The sequence below is a fragment of the Zosterops lateralis genome (genome assembly GCF_965231275.1).
Source record: "Zosterops lateralis genome assembly, chromosome: 18".
In the NCBI taxonomy this organism is placed as follows: Eukaryota; Metazoa; Chordata; class Aves; order Passeriformes; family Zosteropidae; genus Zosterops; species Zosterops lateralis.
The window spans coordinates 5,403,909-5,421,411 of NC_139778.1; the positions used below are offsets into that span (position 1 = coordinate 5,403,909).

General features: G+C 43.6%; 1 protein-coding gene across 2 annotated transcripts; it reads right to left on the reverse strand.

The window, feature by feature from the left end:
- Positions 1–536: 536 nt before the first annotated feature.
- LOC310916755 (myosin heavy chain, skeletal muscle, adult-like) lies at positions 537–15,364 on the reverse strand (the record flags this gene model as incomplete). 2 transcript variants are annotated; one of them, XM_083874547.1, is made up of 38 exons in its annotated part: positions 537–795; positions 1,678–1,773; positions 1,915–2,019; positions 2,107–2,277; positions 2,372–2,497; positions 2,785–2,988; positions 3,093–3,401; positions 3,587–3,711; positions 3,883–4,048; positions 4,135–4,318; positions 4,621–4,817; positions 5,346–5,464; positions 5,638–5,764; positions 5,925–6,314; positions 6,403–6,493; positions 6,581–6,726; positions 6,812–6,988; positions 7,090–7,332; positions 7,827–8,082; positions 8,185–8,321; positions 8,401–8,524; positions 8,682–8,799; positions 8,894–8,981; positions 9,635–9,705; positions 9,824–10,133; positions 10,612–10,782; positions 11,129–11,278; positions 11,372–11,490; positions 12,203–12,341; positions 12,416–12,519; positions 12,625–12,723; positions 12,807–12,870; positions 12,969–13,061; positions 13,155–13,269; positions 13,368–13,395; positions 14,678–14,834; positions 14,926–15,069; positions 15,158–15,364. In XM_083874547.1, the coding sequence occupies 38 exons, from the start codon at positions 15,362–15,364 to the stop codon at positions 643–645; spliced, it is 5,823 nt and encodes a 1,940-aa protein (XP_083730673.1). In that variant the 3' UTR covers positions 537–642. The 2 variants fall into 2 exon arrangements, with proteins under 2 accessions (XP_083730673.1, XP_083730674.1); XM_083874548.1 differs by having other exon boundaries at positions 9,635–9,695; positions 9,799–10,133.
- Between the last annotated feature and the right edge of the window lie 2,139 nt (positions 15,365–17,503).

Genomic DNA, 17,503 nt, shown 5'->3' on the forward strand with positions numbered 1-17,503 from the left:
TGAGGAAATCTAGGCTGAGAGAGATGGCATAATGTAGGAACACTGTTGGTGTCTTGTAACTGATCTTTGTGACTGAAATTGTCTCTGTCAAGAACTGTCAATCCTTCACAGTGCAGTGCATTGCAGCTTCTGATGACCCACTCAGAAATTGGTGTTTAGGGTTTGTGAGGGCCAGCATCACAAGCAAGAGTAGGAAAAGGAAAAAGGAAAAGGATCACCCTCTCTTGACTTTCCCATGGGAAAGAAGCTATGCTGAAAGGACAATGGGAGATGCATCAGGAGGATGCAAAGGCAGGAGCTGGGGAAGGAGCTGCTGGAGACAGGAGAGAGCACAGACTGAATTTTCAGGAGTCTCCACAGCAATGGCCAGCCTCTAAGTTTGCAGATCCTCAATCCAGCACTGGCAGCAGCTTCTCCCTTGTCCCCGAGAGGAAAAGTAGGGAAACTTCTTCTTCAATGCAATTGCCCAAGAAAAACAAAACCCAAAGAAGGCACTGGTCATCGCGTGTGTGCAGAGGAATCTACTACAGCCTTTATTCACTAGACACTGAGGTGGATACAAAGACTCATGGCAGAAGGAAAGTGACTGAGAGGTTCACATTTTGTGCAGTCCTCAGGTCACTTTGCTGCCTCATGACATTTTCACTCTTCTTCTTCTATCCTCCTATGGAACTCCCTGCTCTTGGCTCGGAGCTTGTTGACCTGTGACTCTGCAATGTCAGCCCGCTCCTCGGCTTCCTCCAGCTCGTGCTGGATCTTGCGGAACTTGGAGAGGTTGACATTGGACAGCTCCTCCTGTGTGGGGAAAGGGAGTCAGTGGTGAGGAGCCCAGGACAGGGGTTTCATTTGTCTTTCACCTTGGCTTTGTTGAGCTGCAGCTTTTCCCTATGGGGAAGGAACCAATCTCTCTCCCATTTCTATCACTGCTCACAAGTCACCCTGACACATAGCTCCTCATCCTTGCCTTTGAGGAAGATTTATTGGAGAAGAAGCATAATGGGATTTGAACATATTTCTGCTCTGGAACGTGGGAAGGAAGCAAAATGGGCAGCTGGAAATGTGATTTTTTTAGCTCTAGAATCAAATGTTCAATTACATCTGCAGACACTTAAGTGGGTGAGGAATTCATGAGAGACAACGATTACAAGAAGTTTCCTCTCATAAATTGCCTTAACTGAACCCTTACTTCTGTGCTGGACTGTTTTCACAAAGAAGAACCCTTGCTCAGATAATTATAAATTATGGGGCTGTAGGGTTTCCCTCAGGGTGTCTCTGACTCCTGCATGCCCAGAAACAGGCAAGGGTTCCTTGTACAATTATAAAAGCATAACGCAAAGTGGTTTGGGAGGGGACTTTCAACACCTTTCCTGCCTACTGTCAAAATTCTAAAAAAAGGCATTTCCAAAATTTCTTTATATATTCTACCACTGATATAATCTATAAAAGTCTCGACAGGTTGCTTTGTGGTTCTAATGCAAAAAATGCTATGTGCAATTCTCCTCATCAGGAGACTTCTTCGGGACTCATTGGCAAGTCTGATTTATGAGCCTGTCAGAGAATTTGAAGAACTCCATTACAGATGAGTGGCATCTTCCAACCTTCATATATTTGTCTCCTCAAAGGCTACACTACCTTCTGGGAAAGTGGTTCTTGCCAAGCACTCAGAGAGATACTTACTGCCTCCTCAGATTGTCTCTTGTAGGATTTCACTTTCATTTGCAGCTTGTCCACCAGATCCTGCAGCCTGAGGACATTCTTCCTGTCTTCCTCAGACTAGAGTGGTTGGCAAACAGGAAAGAGAGTCAACTCCTGGGTCTGCATCACTCAAGGTGAACAATTCCCCTTGGGGATGGTGTGTGCAAGATGTGCCTTGCTGTGAGCAAAGAGTGTCAGAGCAGTCTCTTCCTGCCTTACCTGGTAGGTCAGTTCCTTCACCCTCCGCTCGTACTTGCGCACACCCTTGACGGCTTCAGCGCTGCGCTTCTGCTCAGCATCAACCTCCCCTTCCAGCTCCCGCACCTGCAAGGACAAGCCCAGCCCTGCAGCCTCTCTGGCAATGTCTCTGCAAGGACACACTCACTCACTCACAAGCCCAGCCCTACACACCCTGGCCTCCAGCTTCTGGATCTGCTTCTTCCCTCCCTTCAGTGCCAGCTGCTCGGCCTCATCCAGACGGTGCTGCAGGTCCTTCACAGTCTGGTCCAGGTTCTTCTTCATCCTCTCCAGGTGGGCACTGGTGTCCTGCTCCTTCTTCAGCTCTTCTGCCATCATGGCCGCCTAATCAGAGCAAAGGGTCAAAGCCATTTTGGGGCTGGACATATTTTGGGAATAGTACATTGACCATCAGCAAGTCCAGGAGTGTCCAACTCACATCAGTGATGGCCTTCTTGGCCTTCTCCTCAGCATTGCGGGCTTCCTGGATGGTATCCTCCATTTCACCCTGTATCTGAGCAATGTCCGTTTCCAGCTTCTTCTTGGTGTTGATCAAGCTGGTATTCTGTGCATTGGGAAGGACATGGGAAGAGTTCAATTCTAAAACCTGCCATAATAAACCTTCTCCCTGAACAAAGACTTTCCCCTTCCAGATTCCAATTCTTACTGTGAAATTATTGTTACAATGGTTCTTCACAAAATGTCAGGCATGGGCTTGGAGAATGGATGCAAAACATGCATGTCCTTGGGGACAGCAGTAGAGAGGCCTTTTTAGTCCTGCTCGTCCTCTCGTAAATTCCAGCTCTCTGTGTTTGGGCAGTGTCAACACAGCCCTTTGCTCCCTGCCCTGACCTGGGTATGGAGGAGTTGCACACGTTCAGCAGCATCCAGAAGCTCCTGCTCAGCCACTTTCCTCGACCGTTCTGCCTGCTCCAGGGCTGCCCTGAGCTCCTCAATCTCAGCCTGCAGCAGGTTTGCCCTGCGCTCCACCATGGCCACCTGCTCCTTCAGGTCCTCCTTTGTCCTAAGCGCATCATCCAGATGGATCTGAGTGTCCTGGACAGAAAGAGAAAAGAAATTACCATGTGTCAGTGGTCGCTAGAGTAGCAAATATGTCAAGGATCTCATTTTTCTCTTATCTATAGCTCTGCTGAATGGACCTTGAGTACTGCCTGTGTATTTCTCAGGTTCTTCTGTGCCTCTGCAGCCACACGATTGGCATGGCTCAGCTGGATCTCCATTTCATTCAGGTCTCCCTCCATCTTCTTCTTTACCCTCAGAGCTTCATTCCTGCTCCTGATCTCAGCATCCAAGCTGCTCTGCAAGGACTCCACAATTCGCAGGTGGTTTCTCTTCAGCTGGTCAATCTCTTCATCCTTCTCTGCTACCTTCCTGTCGATCTCAGCCTTCACCTGGTTGAGCTCAAGCTGCAGGCGCAGGATCTTCCCCTCCTCATGTTCCAGGGAGGCCTGGACAAGTGGACACAAACATTGATAATATCAATAAACTAACTGCTTCCATGTAGAGAATGACAGAATATTTCCAGAAATCTCAATTGTCTGCACTGTCCAGACAGAAGAGAGGACAATCCAGGCCTTTTCAACCCTATTTCCTCATTTATTTACTGCAGGCACCACTCATTATGGTCATGTACCTCAGCTTCCTCCAGAGCAGCCTGGATTTCAGATTTCTCCTGCTCAATCTGCTTCTTGACTTTCTCCAGCTCATGAATTGCCTTCCCTCCCTCCGCAATCTGCTCCGTCAGGTCGGAAATCTCCTCTGTGGGAACAAAGACAAATGGCATGGTCAGGCACAGAGCAGAATGGGAAGGGTCCTGTCCCACCAAGGTGACAGGCATCTCTGCACCCCTGCAGGCACAGAGCCATCAACAATGGTGATAATGGCTGACTGTGAGCAAGGCCAGTGAGGAGCAGAGGGCCAGGGACTTACGCTGCAGGTTCTTGTTCTCCCGCTTCATTGTTTCCAGGTGGTCCAAGGACTCCTCATAGGCATTCTTCATCTTGAACAGCTCCGTGCTGAGAGAGCGCGACTCCTTCTGCGAGGCCTCCAGCTCAGCCTGCGTTTCCTCATACTTCTGCTTCCATTCTGCCAGGATCTGGAGAGAAACGGGGTGTGAGTCGAGCTGTGGCCATCACGGGGCCCTGCTCTGGCCAGGGGTGCTGGTGCTGGAGGCCAAAAGACCTTGTCAAAGTTCTTCTGCTTCTTATCCAGAGCAGCACAGGCAGCATTGGATTTCTCCACATCAATCATCAGGTCCTCCACTTCATTCTGCAGCCTCTGCTTTGTCTTTTCCAAGGAGGCACATTTGGCATTGACAGCCTCAACCTGTTCCTCTGCGTCCTGGAGGCGCTGGGCCAGCTTCTTCCTGGGAGACATAAATTCAGTTCACATTAGTACTGGGTACTAATGTGTGCTTTTTACTATAGTGTGTCTAATAATTTTCCAGTTTGCAGTTGCAAAGTATTAAGGGCTACATTTATGCTGTTCTTTGTCTTTGCCCGTGCTGTACCACTAAATGTATTAGAGGATAAAGTTTCTCATTTCCTATTGCTCTTTCCCAAATCAAACAAATCCATAACTTATTCCACATAATATTGTGATGTTTCTCTTGCAATATCAGCTTTGAATTTTCTGTCTTAGTTTTCTTCTTTTCCTATCACCACGTACTTGGCCTCCTCAAGCTCCTCCGTGCGCTGAATCGCGTCCGTCTCGTATTTGGTTCTCCACTGGGCCACTTCACTGTTGGCCTTGGACAGGGCTCGCTGCAGCTCCCCCTTGGCCTCCTGCTCTTCCTCATATTGTTCCCGGAGCAAGTCACAGTCATGGCGAGCCGACTGCAGGGCATGGGCCAGGGCGTTCTTGGCCTTGGGAGACAATTGGATTGGGACAATTGATTTCCCATGAGATAGTAAAATGTTAACTTTATGAAAGTTGTTGAAAGTTATTTGATTATGGCATTTAAAGTCAGACTGAGAAAAAATGGCATATTCATTCCATGTTTTGAGAACCTTCTCAGGAGAGGTGCTGGGTAAATTCTAAATGACAGCTAGATAGCTGTGAATCCTTGAATCCTTTTAAATATATTCTAAAGGTTCAGCTGCCACTGTGAAAATGTGGACTAAGATGTGCAATTTCCTTTTAGAAATATCTCAATTATTTTTATATCTCAGATTAAAGACCTAAAATAATTTTTCCCTGTCTCCACATTGGGGGTGATATCTTTCTCAGCTTTCCACACCAGAATGGGAAGAGGAAAAAATTCTCACCTTGCCTGATAGCTCAAAAACTAAAATGATACAGCTAACATTCTAATATTATTTGAGAGTAGGAACTATCTGTAAAGAAAACAGATTCTCAATCCAAAATCCATCCCCTAGAGGAAGTAACTTTACCTTTATTTCTTCCTCTAAATGTCTCTTTAGTTCCTCAATTTGTTGAGTGAATGCCTGTTTGCTTCTGGATAACTGAGATATCAAACCATCTTTTTCTTCCACCTGGCGTGAATATTCACCTAAGAATATTTTCAGACAGATTGCCATTTAAAATCAATATTGATTCAATATTTCTTTTCAGCACAGTGTACCAGGTTACCAAGAATAGAACAATTTGAGTAAAGCATCAATCTTTTTCTCATTATCATTGATTACTGGTTGTTCCATTCCAGAGGGGTATAGCGTGTGTTACCTGACTCTGTCTGCAGACGAGATCTCTGAGCACTGAGGTCATTGATCATGCGCTGATGTTCTTCTTCCTTGGTCTTAAGCTCACTCAGCTGATCTTCCAGTGTGCGGCACATCTTCTCCAGGTTTGCCTGTGCACCAAAGTCACGTAAATAAAGAGAACTACCACTAAGTTCTAGCATGCTGTTCTCAAGGTGAAAAACAATATAACTGGATGGGATAGCAAAAGAGAATCAAAATCATGTATTAGGGCATGTATAATAGGGCAAGAACATGACAGAAACTCTGTACCTTGGCTTTGGAGACAGACTCCATGTTGCTGGCCAAGTCATCAATCTCCATCTTCAACTCACTCTTCTCCTTCTCCAGCTTCTGCTTCACGCGTTGCAGGTTGTCGATCTGCTCCCCCAGCTCAGCCGTGCTGTCCGCGTGCTTCTTGCGCAGCGCGGCAGCCGTGGCCTCGTGCTGCAGCGTGGCCTCTTCCAGGTCACGGCGCATCTTCTGGAATTCTGCCTCACGCTTCTTGTTCATCTCAACCTGAGCTGCTGTGGCCCCTCCTGCTTCTTCCAGGCGCTCGCTGATCTCCTCCAGCTCCCTGGACAGGTCAGCCCGATGCTTCTCTGCTTTAGCACGAGACGTTCGCTCAGCCTCAATTTCCTCCTCCAGCTCCTCAATGCGGGCCTGCACAACACCAGGGACCCTTCACACCTGTGCCCTCCTGCTGCCTGAGCTGAGCCTGAACAGGGGAGGGGAGGGAGAAGAGACTTGCCTGCAACTCCTTGATTTTCTTCTGAAGTTGCACACCCAGGGCTTGTTCATCCTCAATGTTGCTCTGGATCTGGCTGATTTCAAAGTCTTTCCTTTGGACGAAGTGAACCGTGTTAGAGCCCAAAGAAAAAAGACAAGTGCTCCAGCCCAGTACTCAGGTGCCCCAGAGCCACACTCACTTCTTCAGTTTCTCATCCAGCTGCTGCTTATCATTCTCCAAGTCCATGATGCTGTCCTGGGCCAGCTTCAGGTCTCCTTCCAGTTTCCTCTTAGCTCTCTCCAGGTCCATGCGCAGTTTCTTCTCTTGCTCCAGGGACCCTTCCAGCTAAACACAACAAGACCATCAGGGCTCTACCTGCCAGCTCAGGCTCCATACCTGTCCTGTTCCTGCTCTATGTCTGTGTGCTTACATCATCCACTTGCTGTTCCAGCTTGCTTTTTGCTTTGGTCAGAGTATTGACTTTGTCTTCCTCTGCCTGCAGGTCATCCAGGGTCTGCTGATGGGCCTCTTGGAGGGCTTTCTTCTCTTTTGTCAGCTTGGCGATGGTCTCGTCCAGGGCTGCCATCTCCTCAGTCAGGTTTTTCACCTTTGAGAAAAAAGGAGCAAACAGAGACAGAAAATGGTGCTTAAGACTTTATAACAAGACAAGTCTTTTCCAGAGTGCGAGTGACAGGTTCTACCTCATACCTTGTTTTCGGTGGCATGTTTTTCCTTCTCCACCTTGGCCAGTGTTAGCTCAAGGTCATCAATATCTTTCTTCAGCTCTGAACATTCATCCTCCAGCTTCCTCTTCTTGGCTGTCAGATCAGCATTAATTTCCTCCTCATCCTCAGCCCTTTCAGTGACCTCCTTAATTTTGGCTTCCAGCTGTATTTTGGTTTTGATGAGCTGGTCACACCTTTCCTCAGCATCGGCCAAGCTATCTGCTTCCTGGTGGGGAGACAGAACTTTGTGAATCCTAATAGTTTGAAATTTCTCTTCTCTGCCTCTTTTATCATTGAGTAGCAGCTGAACCTGACCTTCAGCAGAAGGATCTTAATTGCTAATTACCAAGCAGAGAGATTATGGCTTTTCCTGTACTTGCATTAACATGTACCACTTTCAAGTGTGATTTGCATTTTGCCACAAATTTACTTAATTTTTTTATCTTGTGTCAAGGATCTACATTTGTGTCCTTCCTCTGAAGACAAGAGCACTGACTCCCACTTGAAAATCTCTATATCTTTGCTCTGGCTGTCAGAGTGCTTACCACATCACTGCCAGAATTTTTTTCCTCACTTTCACATACATATGGTGGATAATTTCCCATATTTACATTTGATCTATTACATTTGGTGTTCTATAGTCTGATCTTCTGTTTGTAAAGAACAGTCTGAATGTATAGACTAATTTTCTGAGTGATAAACTAAAGGTGATAAACTCACAGCCTGTACTTGGAGCTGCAGGTCATTTTTCTCCTGCACCAATTTCACCATTTTCTCCTCAAGTTCCTTCCGCTTTGCCTCAGACTTAGCAAGCTCTTCCTTGGTTTTCTCAAATTCTTGTTTCATGTTGGCCATTTCCTTCTCAGACTCTGCACTCTTCAGCAAGGGCTTGATCTTGAAGAACAGCTTCATCCATGGCCAGTGTTTGACATTCATGAATGCACGAATGTTGTACTGGATGCAGAAGATGGATTCCCTGAGCAGTAATTAAAATGTACAATGAATATTCTCAATCTGACAAGTGTCAACACTTTTGGCAAGAGCAAAGTGATTTTAAATGAAGAAGAGGAAGGTGTACCTCCGCTCCACCATTCTCTGGTACTCCACCCTCATCAGGAAGCCCCTGCACCTGGCCTGGGTGCGGGTGATGAGCTGTGCCAGCTTCTCATCCCTCATCTCCTCCAGGAGTCCCAGCAGCCCAGCTTTGAAGAACACCTGGAGAGAGGGAATGTTGCAGAACATCACTGTCAGGCAGAGCAAAGCCCAGGCAGACAGTGAATGGGGAGGTTTGTACCTTGGTGTGTCCAAATTTGTACTGGGTGTGGTCCACATCGATTGAGCCAAGGAGCTTCTCAGAAGCCTTCTTGCTATCAATGAACTGTCCCTCAGGGATGGCACTGGCATTCAGCACCTTGTATCTGTGGAATCACAGGAAGATAAGGCTATTTATTTCCAAGCAACACACAGTAGCCACTAAACTGCACCAACTGTTTTTGAAAACAGAGCACAGCCTAAATGGACCTATAAATGAGCCAACACTGCTTTTAATGATGCTGACAAGCACCGTGCTCTCACCTCTGTTTGAAGTCAGCATAGAGGACTCTGCTGGGGAACCCTTTCCTGCAAATCCTGATCCCTTCCAGCACGCCGTTACAGCGCAGCTGGTGCAGAACCAGCTCGTGCTCCATGGCACCTAAGCAAGAAGACAATTATTTGTAAACTCATGATAGAACATAGAGAATAATGGCTGCATCACACTATTTTTTATCTTTACTTGGGGTTCTTACCAGGTGTTTTAGTCTCATTGGGGATGATACAGCGCACAAAATGGGGGTGAGTGCTCCGCAGATTGGTCATCAGTTTGTTGAGATTCTCCTAGAGGAACCAATTACCAGTGTGAGTTTCCTTGTATTGAGTGTTCAATGCACCAAGCCCAGGTAGTGATTTTAAGCCTTTTCAACCTGGGTTTTGGAACACTTAGATAAAGCCACAGAAACAAAAAAAAATGCTTTTATTTGAAGATACTGAGCACCATTTTTAGACTGAAATACTACAGTGCTGCTATTGGTTCAGTGAAAACTAATATATAATTTCACATGTTCACAAAGAGTAAATTACTTAGATTTTTCACATTCTGGCTTCAGAAGTCAATCTACTTAAGTTTTAAAAAATAGAGATTTATTCCTATGAGATAAATGTCTCCAACTCCTTAACAGAAATGCGGGAATACTAATATTACCATTCAAGTCTGATCTAAAAACATAAAAAGATGAAGTTCTGAATAATATCTGCGTATAAAAAAATCCCAAGAAACAAAAAACACATGAATTAATGGATTTCCATGATTTTGGAGACTGAATGCTCATTTTTGGACATACTTGCAATGTTAAAATTGACCCTGGAAAACCTGATGTGGAATTTCCAAAGAAATTTACCCCCTTTACAGTAATTTAAAATAGCTCTTTCAAATTTAATAGTAGTTCACCCCCTTTCTTCACATTTCAGAGATAACAGATGCAGTACTATACCCGGAAAAGAGCTGAGACAGTCTGGAAAGAAGAACCCTTCTTCTTGCCTCCCTTCTTGCCACTACCAGTCTCTGTGAATTAAATAAAGGAAAAAAAACCCACTAAAATTAACATGAAGCAACTTTAAATGTTTAGTGGCTTTAATTCTGCGACAATTATCCCACATTAAAAAAAATCCAAAAAACTGACCTGCATCTGCTCCACCATAGTTGGCAAAGAGTAAAGCCAGGGTCTTCACAGATGATTTCTGGTACAGCCCAATGACAGTTTCATTCAGAGGGTCCTTGTTCTTCTCCAGCCAGCCAGTGATGTTGTAGTCCACTGTGCCAGCATAGTGTACCAGGGAGAAGTGGGCCTCAGCCTTGCCTTTGGCAGGCTTGGGCTTCTGGAAGTTGTTGGACTTGCCCAGGTGCTGGTCATAGAGCTTGTTCTTGAAAGAGGTGTCCGTTGCCTTGGGGAACATGCATTCCTCTTCCAGGATGGAGAAGATGCCCATGGGCTGGAAGAGATTATGACAGACAAGAGCAAAAAACAGATTTGAAAGGAGACATCTCTTGGTTGGAAAGTTGCTGAAGCCAGAAAAGGAGGCTGTTCCCATACTGGCTTTAAGTCAGAAAAAATCAACTAAGACTCAACTTTTTTCAATATTGTTTCATTCAAAATTATGGAAATGCCTTTGCCAATGAAGTTATTATAGATATGACAATGTGAAATACTGTCCCCTCCATAAAACCTGTTTACTGATAAGTATTTAGAGAACCTGACCACCTTTCTCACTTCATTTTATAATTTGGCAGTGAATTCTGTCACCAAAAGTCCAGATATCTGAGTAATGATCTCCAAAACACCTCTACACTGTTGGCACTTTCACAGAGTATATATTTAAAGAAGCCAAAAAATTCTCACATGCTTCTTAATTGTTTCTCTTGGTAAGCATAGAACACTGAATTTATATTAGACTTGAACAGGAAGGATACCTTCTCAATGAGCTCAATGCAGGCAGCCAGGTCCATGCCAAAGTCAATGAATGTCCATTCAATGCCCTCCTTCTTGTACTCCTCCTGCTCCAGCACGAACATGTGGTGGTTGAAGAACTGTTGCAGTTTCTCATTGGTGAAGTTGATGCACAGCTGCTCAAAGCTGTTGTACTGCCAGACGTAAAAAGACATACAACTCTTTCACGGATAACCAATAATACCAAGGTGTTTTGTTGTACAATTCTAATTCGCCATGTCTTATACTTTAAATACAAGCCCTCTTGTCTGTAATTTTCCTTTGCAATTTCTCTAGGATAGGCTTTGTATTTAGAAAAGAGAGTTTTCTAATTTAGAGCAATTAGAAGATTAGTTTTCTATTCTATTATTTTTTCAGGATTAAAAGCATGATTCCAAATGCTCTACAAGTAAGCGTAGGGAGATACTCACTTCTATTAAATATATTTCAAAATTTTCAATTATAGTTCTACAAAAATTCTAGTAAAACTGTGCTCCTTACATCAAAGATCTCAAAGCCAGCAATGTCCAGGACCCCAATGAAGTACTGCCTGGGCTGCTTCGTGTCCAGCTGTTGGTTGATGCGAACAACCATCCACAGGAACATCTTCTCATAGACAGCCTTTGCCAGGGCACCTACAGAGTTGTTCACCTAAAGCACAGAGAAACCTTTGGAGGTTACTATTCATAGCAGAGGAGAATCAATGAGAACCATCATAGCTTCACATCACCATATTTTTTGTACCTGCTGCACAGTTTGGCCCTTGGTCACATATTCATTCCCCACTTTGACTCGGGGGTAGCAGAGAGCCTTGAGCAGGTCTGCTGAGTTCAGACCCATCAGGTAGGCAGCCTTGTCAGCAACTAAACACCAGAAAATACAGAAGAATAGATATTCAAAAATTCCTGAAAGTTGGTGCTTGACTGACTGGCACAACAGTGTTCTCCACAAGGTTGTACAACAGTATCTGTCAAAGCTACAAATCTAATTTCTCTTTTGTGTTCAGGACTCAGACTCTATAACTCTTTCTGAACTTCAGTTTCTGCAAACATTCTTCATGGGAGCACATTGCCTTTATCCTCTTTCAGGTGTCAGTATGGAACTTCAAACTTTCTAGTCATAATAGCAGGAGGATTTAGCACTCAGAAAGATGGAAGTATGGACTGTCATTCCTGTTGAGACAGAGACTAATGAAGTACACATCTCGCATCAGAGTTCTCTCTAGTAGGTGAGAGTGAAGAAGAACACAGCCTTCTGTTTTGTTAGGGCTGAACCATTTCACTGCTCCATACTACAGCAGAGGTTGCAAGGTGTATTTCGACTTCATTATGATTAGCAACGTTACAGCAATTGACATGCAAGTCTCCTGGCTTTCTGTCAGTGTACACTGGATCTCTTATATAGTAGTCACAGAGGAAAAAGTACAGGTATCATTAGATGAGAGTAATCAACTGGCATCTAGTCATGGACTAGCTACTCTTATTCTTAGTTTGCACATTTAAAGCCTGAAATCTGCCTAAGTCCTTATGTAATAAAGACTATCTCTTTTGGAAAGCTTGCACACTCTGCTGTTACCTTCGGTGCCGTCAGGCTCTGCCTGCTCCTCACGCTGTTTCTGCTTGAACTTCAGGTTCCCATAATGCATGACAGCCCCTGTCAGCTTGTAGATGGCTGTTTTCTCATCAGCACTGAAGCCCAGGATGTCAATGGCACTCTGGCAACAGAAACACAAATGTACATATACCAGTGCTCAAATCCACCATAGGATCATTTGGTAAAGTTACTCACATCTGTGGCCATCAGCTCCTCCTGGTCATCAATGCTGGGGACTGTGATCTCACCTTGACTCACAAAGTGGAAATCATAAGGGTTGGTGGTAATGAGCAGCATGTCTGAAAGCAACAGGAGAATAAAACAAGCTTACTTTAGTTTCCAGACAATACAATGAACTACTACTCAGTGATCTTCCTTCAGAAAAGGCTAGTGATGTCTCCTACCAATTAGCTCTGGCTTCTTGTTGGACATGATCTGATAAAAGATGTGGTAGCTCCTTTCCGCCTTCAGCTGGAAAGTGACTCTGGACTTCTCCAGAAGATCTGGCAAGAATGGTAGGACAGAGTCAAGCACAAGAAGTGGGGAAGGCTGGAGGGAAGGGGATCATGCCAGAAGGGCGTCTTACATGTTTCAATGTCAGCAGAAGCCAGCTTGCCTGTGGCACCAAAGTGGATTCTGATGAATTTACCCTGAAAGCAGAAGGAAAGTCAATCAAGACTTATTTTACCAATCTGGAAAGCAAGAATATTGAAATTGGTGTTGACAGTTGTCCCATGTAACAACTCACAAAGCGTGAGGAGTTGTCGTTCCTCACGGTCTTGGCATTCCCAAAGGCCTCCAGCAGTGGGTTGGCGCTGATGATTTGATCCTCAAGCGTTCCCTGCAGAGTGATGAATATTGCTAGTTATCCTTTCCAAAAATTATGTCAGGGACAAAGGAAAGCATTGATCTCAACATGTGTCTACTAATATACCTGCATTTTGCCTGATGCATTTTCCTCCTTCTTCTTGTCCCCACTGGCTGCAATTGTTGCAAAGTACTGGATGACACGCTTGGTGTTGACAGTCTTCCCGGCCCCGGATTCTCCGCTGCCAAAGCCAAGGGAGAAGCAGAGGGTGCATGGTCAGGCAGGAGGTGCCCTGGCCCCGGGCAGCCCCGCAGGGACCTGTGCAGGGGGTGTACGTACGTGATCAGGATGGACTGGTTCTCCCGATCTGTGAGGAGACAGAGGTAAGAAACAGAAATAAGAAAAGACAAATAGGAAATTTAAGAACTAGGAAAAAAAAAAAAAAAAAAAAAAGAAATGAAGCTTCCAGAGGATCCAGAAAATAGCAAAAAGTGCCCAGGGAATTCTAGTGGGTACTTTTGATGTTCCCAGCAGTACTTCTGCTATTAGCAACTGGTTCTGTAAAGGAATCACTTCAGAGAAGTTTCAGTAGTCCTGACATTGTCTTTTCATCAAGCTACTTATTTCTCTCTTAATAGGCAATAATGAAAATATTGAGGTTGTAATTTTTTGTATGTAAATTCTTCTGAGGCTAAAAGTTTTTTGAATAATCTTATGGTAATTTGGAGGCATCGTTAATTACAGAAACATCTGACCAACCCCTTTCACCCTTTTTCACCTCTATGTTTTTAATCACTATATATACATAATATTTACATTCTTGAGATTATACATCAACAACATTCATTTTTAGTTTTTCTTTTCTGAAAACATGTCTAAGAAAAGGACAAGAGAAGTTCTAAAATCCTGCACATCTTTTATTTCAATGCACATATAAGGAAAAGAAAATAAGAGGTGAAAGGACGAGGAGACAGCAGAAAGAAATTTTTGAAGTCACTCAATTTAAATGCTAAAAGCTTTATTTTTTCCTTGATATTGTTTTATGAAGTTTACTTTTCACGATACAGTGCAATTGGTTTTAGATACTGCTACAGACCAGTGCAGGAGTTCCAGACATCATTAAAGGCTGTATGTAATTTAGACCAAATGCCCATAATGTACATAATGATATCCATTTGCATAAATAAGTGCCTCAGGTGATGCTTACATACCTGATAAAAGTAAAGCTCGCTGTTTTGTCAGCACTGATGCTTGAAAATTTAAATTGATATTATGTGAATCATTTATAGGGTATGTGTCATTTAACTGTACCCTGTGCTCTCTGTCTGAGAGTAATTTAGTGATTAAGATACAGAAATCCATCCATATATGTAAGATTCCATTGTAGCCATAAGGTCTACACCACAAAATAGGTGATATTTTTCCAGTAAATTTACACCCTCTGGGTTATGTCCAGGTCTTTAGTGATTCTAATGGGAACAATGACACTCAGCTCTCACAGACCGTTAAAGTTAACTTCAATAATCTTCCATTCATTTCACACACACAATTTTTTTTTAACAGTGGTGCCATATTTCCAGAGAATACCCAACATTTCCCTCTACAGACAAATAATTTCAAGAGCAGCTCAAAGGAAATCAAACACTCACCAGTCAGCATGGACTGATACGCATTGTCAGAGATGGAGAAGATGTGTGGAGGGGCCTCCTGGCGCTTCTTGCCTCGGTAGGCCAACACCACCTCGGGGTTGTACACCGGCAGCCACTTGTAGGGGTTGACGGTGACGCAGAAGAGACCCGAGTAGGTCTGTGAGGAAGGGACACAGCACGTTGGCTTCCCCTGAGCCTGGCCCAGCAGCTCCCCAGGCTGCCCAAAGGAAGCTGCTGCTGCCACTTACGTAGATCATCCAGGCTGCGTAACGCTCTTTGAGGTTGTACAGCACAGCAGGTTCGTGCAGGTGGGTCATCATGGCCATGTCCTCGATTTTGTCATACTTGGGAGGGTTCATGGAGAAGACTTGGTCTTCCTTCACTGTCAGGGTCTGCCAAGGAAACAGCAGATCCACATGTATCACCTAAAAGCTCAAAATGGGGATCAAATGTTGTCCTTCAGCCTTATTTTTGACTCACCTCTCCCCCTTCAGTTTTAACAGTGACTTTGCCTGATTCCCTGCTCATGATTGTCCCTTTCACAAAGGATTCTTTGGGATGAGCCACAAAGACAGATGACTTGGCATCAAATGGTTTGTTCTGGGCTGCAATTCTCTCCTTTTCCGATTTTCGGAGGTAAGGAGCAGCCTCCCCAAAAACAGCCATCTCAGCATCTCCAGAGGCCATGTCTGCTCTCTAATGAAAGCTCGTCAACAGAGGTGTCTTGTGGAGAGAAAAAGTTATTGGTCAGTAAGAAGAACAATACAATCTATACCAATGAGAAAGTTCCTTGCCCTTTAGCAAATCAATTCCTAGTTAGTCTCCAAAATAAGCTCTTAGGAAGAAACCAATTAAATCCACTTTGATTTGAAATTAAAAGTGCCCTAGTCTGGACCTAAGGGTTAGACTTAGACTTCTATAACACGTAGATCTTGCAACAGCATATAGAACATCTGAATATTTGGTTTAGTTTGGCAAGCCACGCTGTATTCTGACAAGGTTTGAGTTTTTCACATAAAAGGATTTGCAGTCATAGAAAAATTGCCCTCTGTTCTGGTCCTTAATGTGAGCACTGAGTCTTCAAGAGAGTACTTTCTTGCTGAAATGATTACCTTTTCTATTAAAAATTACTTCAATTTAGAGCTCCTTCCTATTTCCATCTATCTAGTCTAAGTTAATTCAGTGGATATAAGAGGATTTATGAAGAGAATTCATGCAGCTCTTTAAAAGTCCTGTCCTAGAATACACATTAGGAACAGATCATTCAGTGTATTACCTTTGGAGAGCAGCTTGTATCCTATAATATGGCCAACCCTGCAAAATAGGAATGTCAGTTGCTTCTTATTGCTAAACAGAATTCCATATAATAGTGTAGATTGAAAGCACATACATGCATAAAAAGTACACTAAAAATTCTTGCTCACATGGACACTCCCTCATGGAAATGGTTGTTAAATACAGAATAAATGAAACTGGATATTGCAAGGACATTGTCCTCTTTCTTCAAACTCATGAAATGCATGCACTTACCTGGAAGCCTTCTGCAGAGACAGGCTAGACTTGTCTCTGGCAGACTTTATAGTGTCTCATCTGCAGATGCTGCAGATGGTCCCCCTTTCTTCGGTCAAAACATTTCTGGCAAACCTTTTTTGGCCAAGCATTGTCTGTCAAACTAAGGGCATAATTGTCACTTGATTTGAATGATATAATTAGAACATTTTTATATCTTACTGACTACGTGAATACATCTATAAATAATTTGTCAAGAGTGTTAAGGAGAGAATCTAGACTACTCAAGGCACTTAGAGAACTTGCATGATTCTATTGCTGCCTTTCTCAGTGATTTGCTCCTTGACCCATGGTAGTTTCCTTGGTATGTTTATAGCACAACTTTTCAGTCATGTAATGGTGATGACAACGCCTATGATGCTTTTGGAACATATGCATGGGGAGGAACAGGGAAAATATATCAAAAACTACCAAATAATGTTGGGACCCACTTTTCAGTGGTATTTTCTAAAAAGCAGGAAGTAAAAATCTATTACAGCTGAGTTTTCTGTATAGGACACTCTCGATAGCTAAAATGATTTGAAATACAGTGAGTTGGGAGCCTGATCCCAAGGAATGGGAGACTCTACTTTGATATGGAGCTCTTGAATAGAGCTGACTGTTGAAGAATCAAATGTTGCAAATGAGTTAAGATTGCTTAAAGTATCATCATCAAAGGCATTAGTGAAAGAGGGTTCAATATAAATTGCAAAAGCACAGCGAAGTTTGATGACAAGGTTGTTTGCTCCATTACTTGCTACAAAGATCAAGAAAAATCTACTAATAATTCCTTTAGAATGATTTGCATAACAACAGGGGATGCAAAGGATAAGTGTAAAAAGCATAAGAAAAATCCTTCTGTTGAGTTACGAGGTTCACAGAGGACCCCTTGGTTTCTAAACTCCTGACAGAGTTCAGGTGCAGTTGGATCCAATCATAATACCAGACCTGGTCAACAATTTGTGTCTAAAGGGTTTTAGCAAGACTTAATCATTGACTAATTTGACATTCATAAAGTGATTCAAAAGGATTTACTATAATTGCAACAGTGACTTTATTATAGATCCCAGAAAACAACATTAAAACTATACTTGCTGTAGAATGCTTAAATGAACTCACACATCTGTGCACCCAGATGCAAAGGTGTGTATCTAGATGTTCAAACCTGTTAAAAGTTCCCTCTGAGTTCAGTGTAATATTCACTTCAAATTGGAATTTCTCAGTGGGCAAGAGCTGACCCACAGAGAGTGGAGGATATTGCTCTGGCGATTCAGCTTT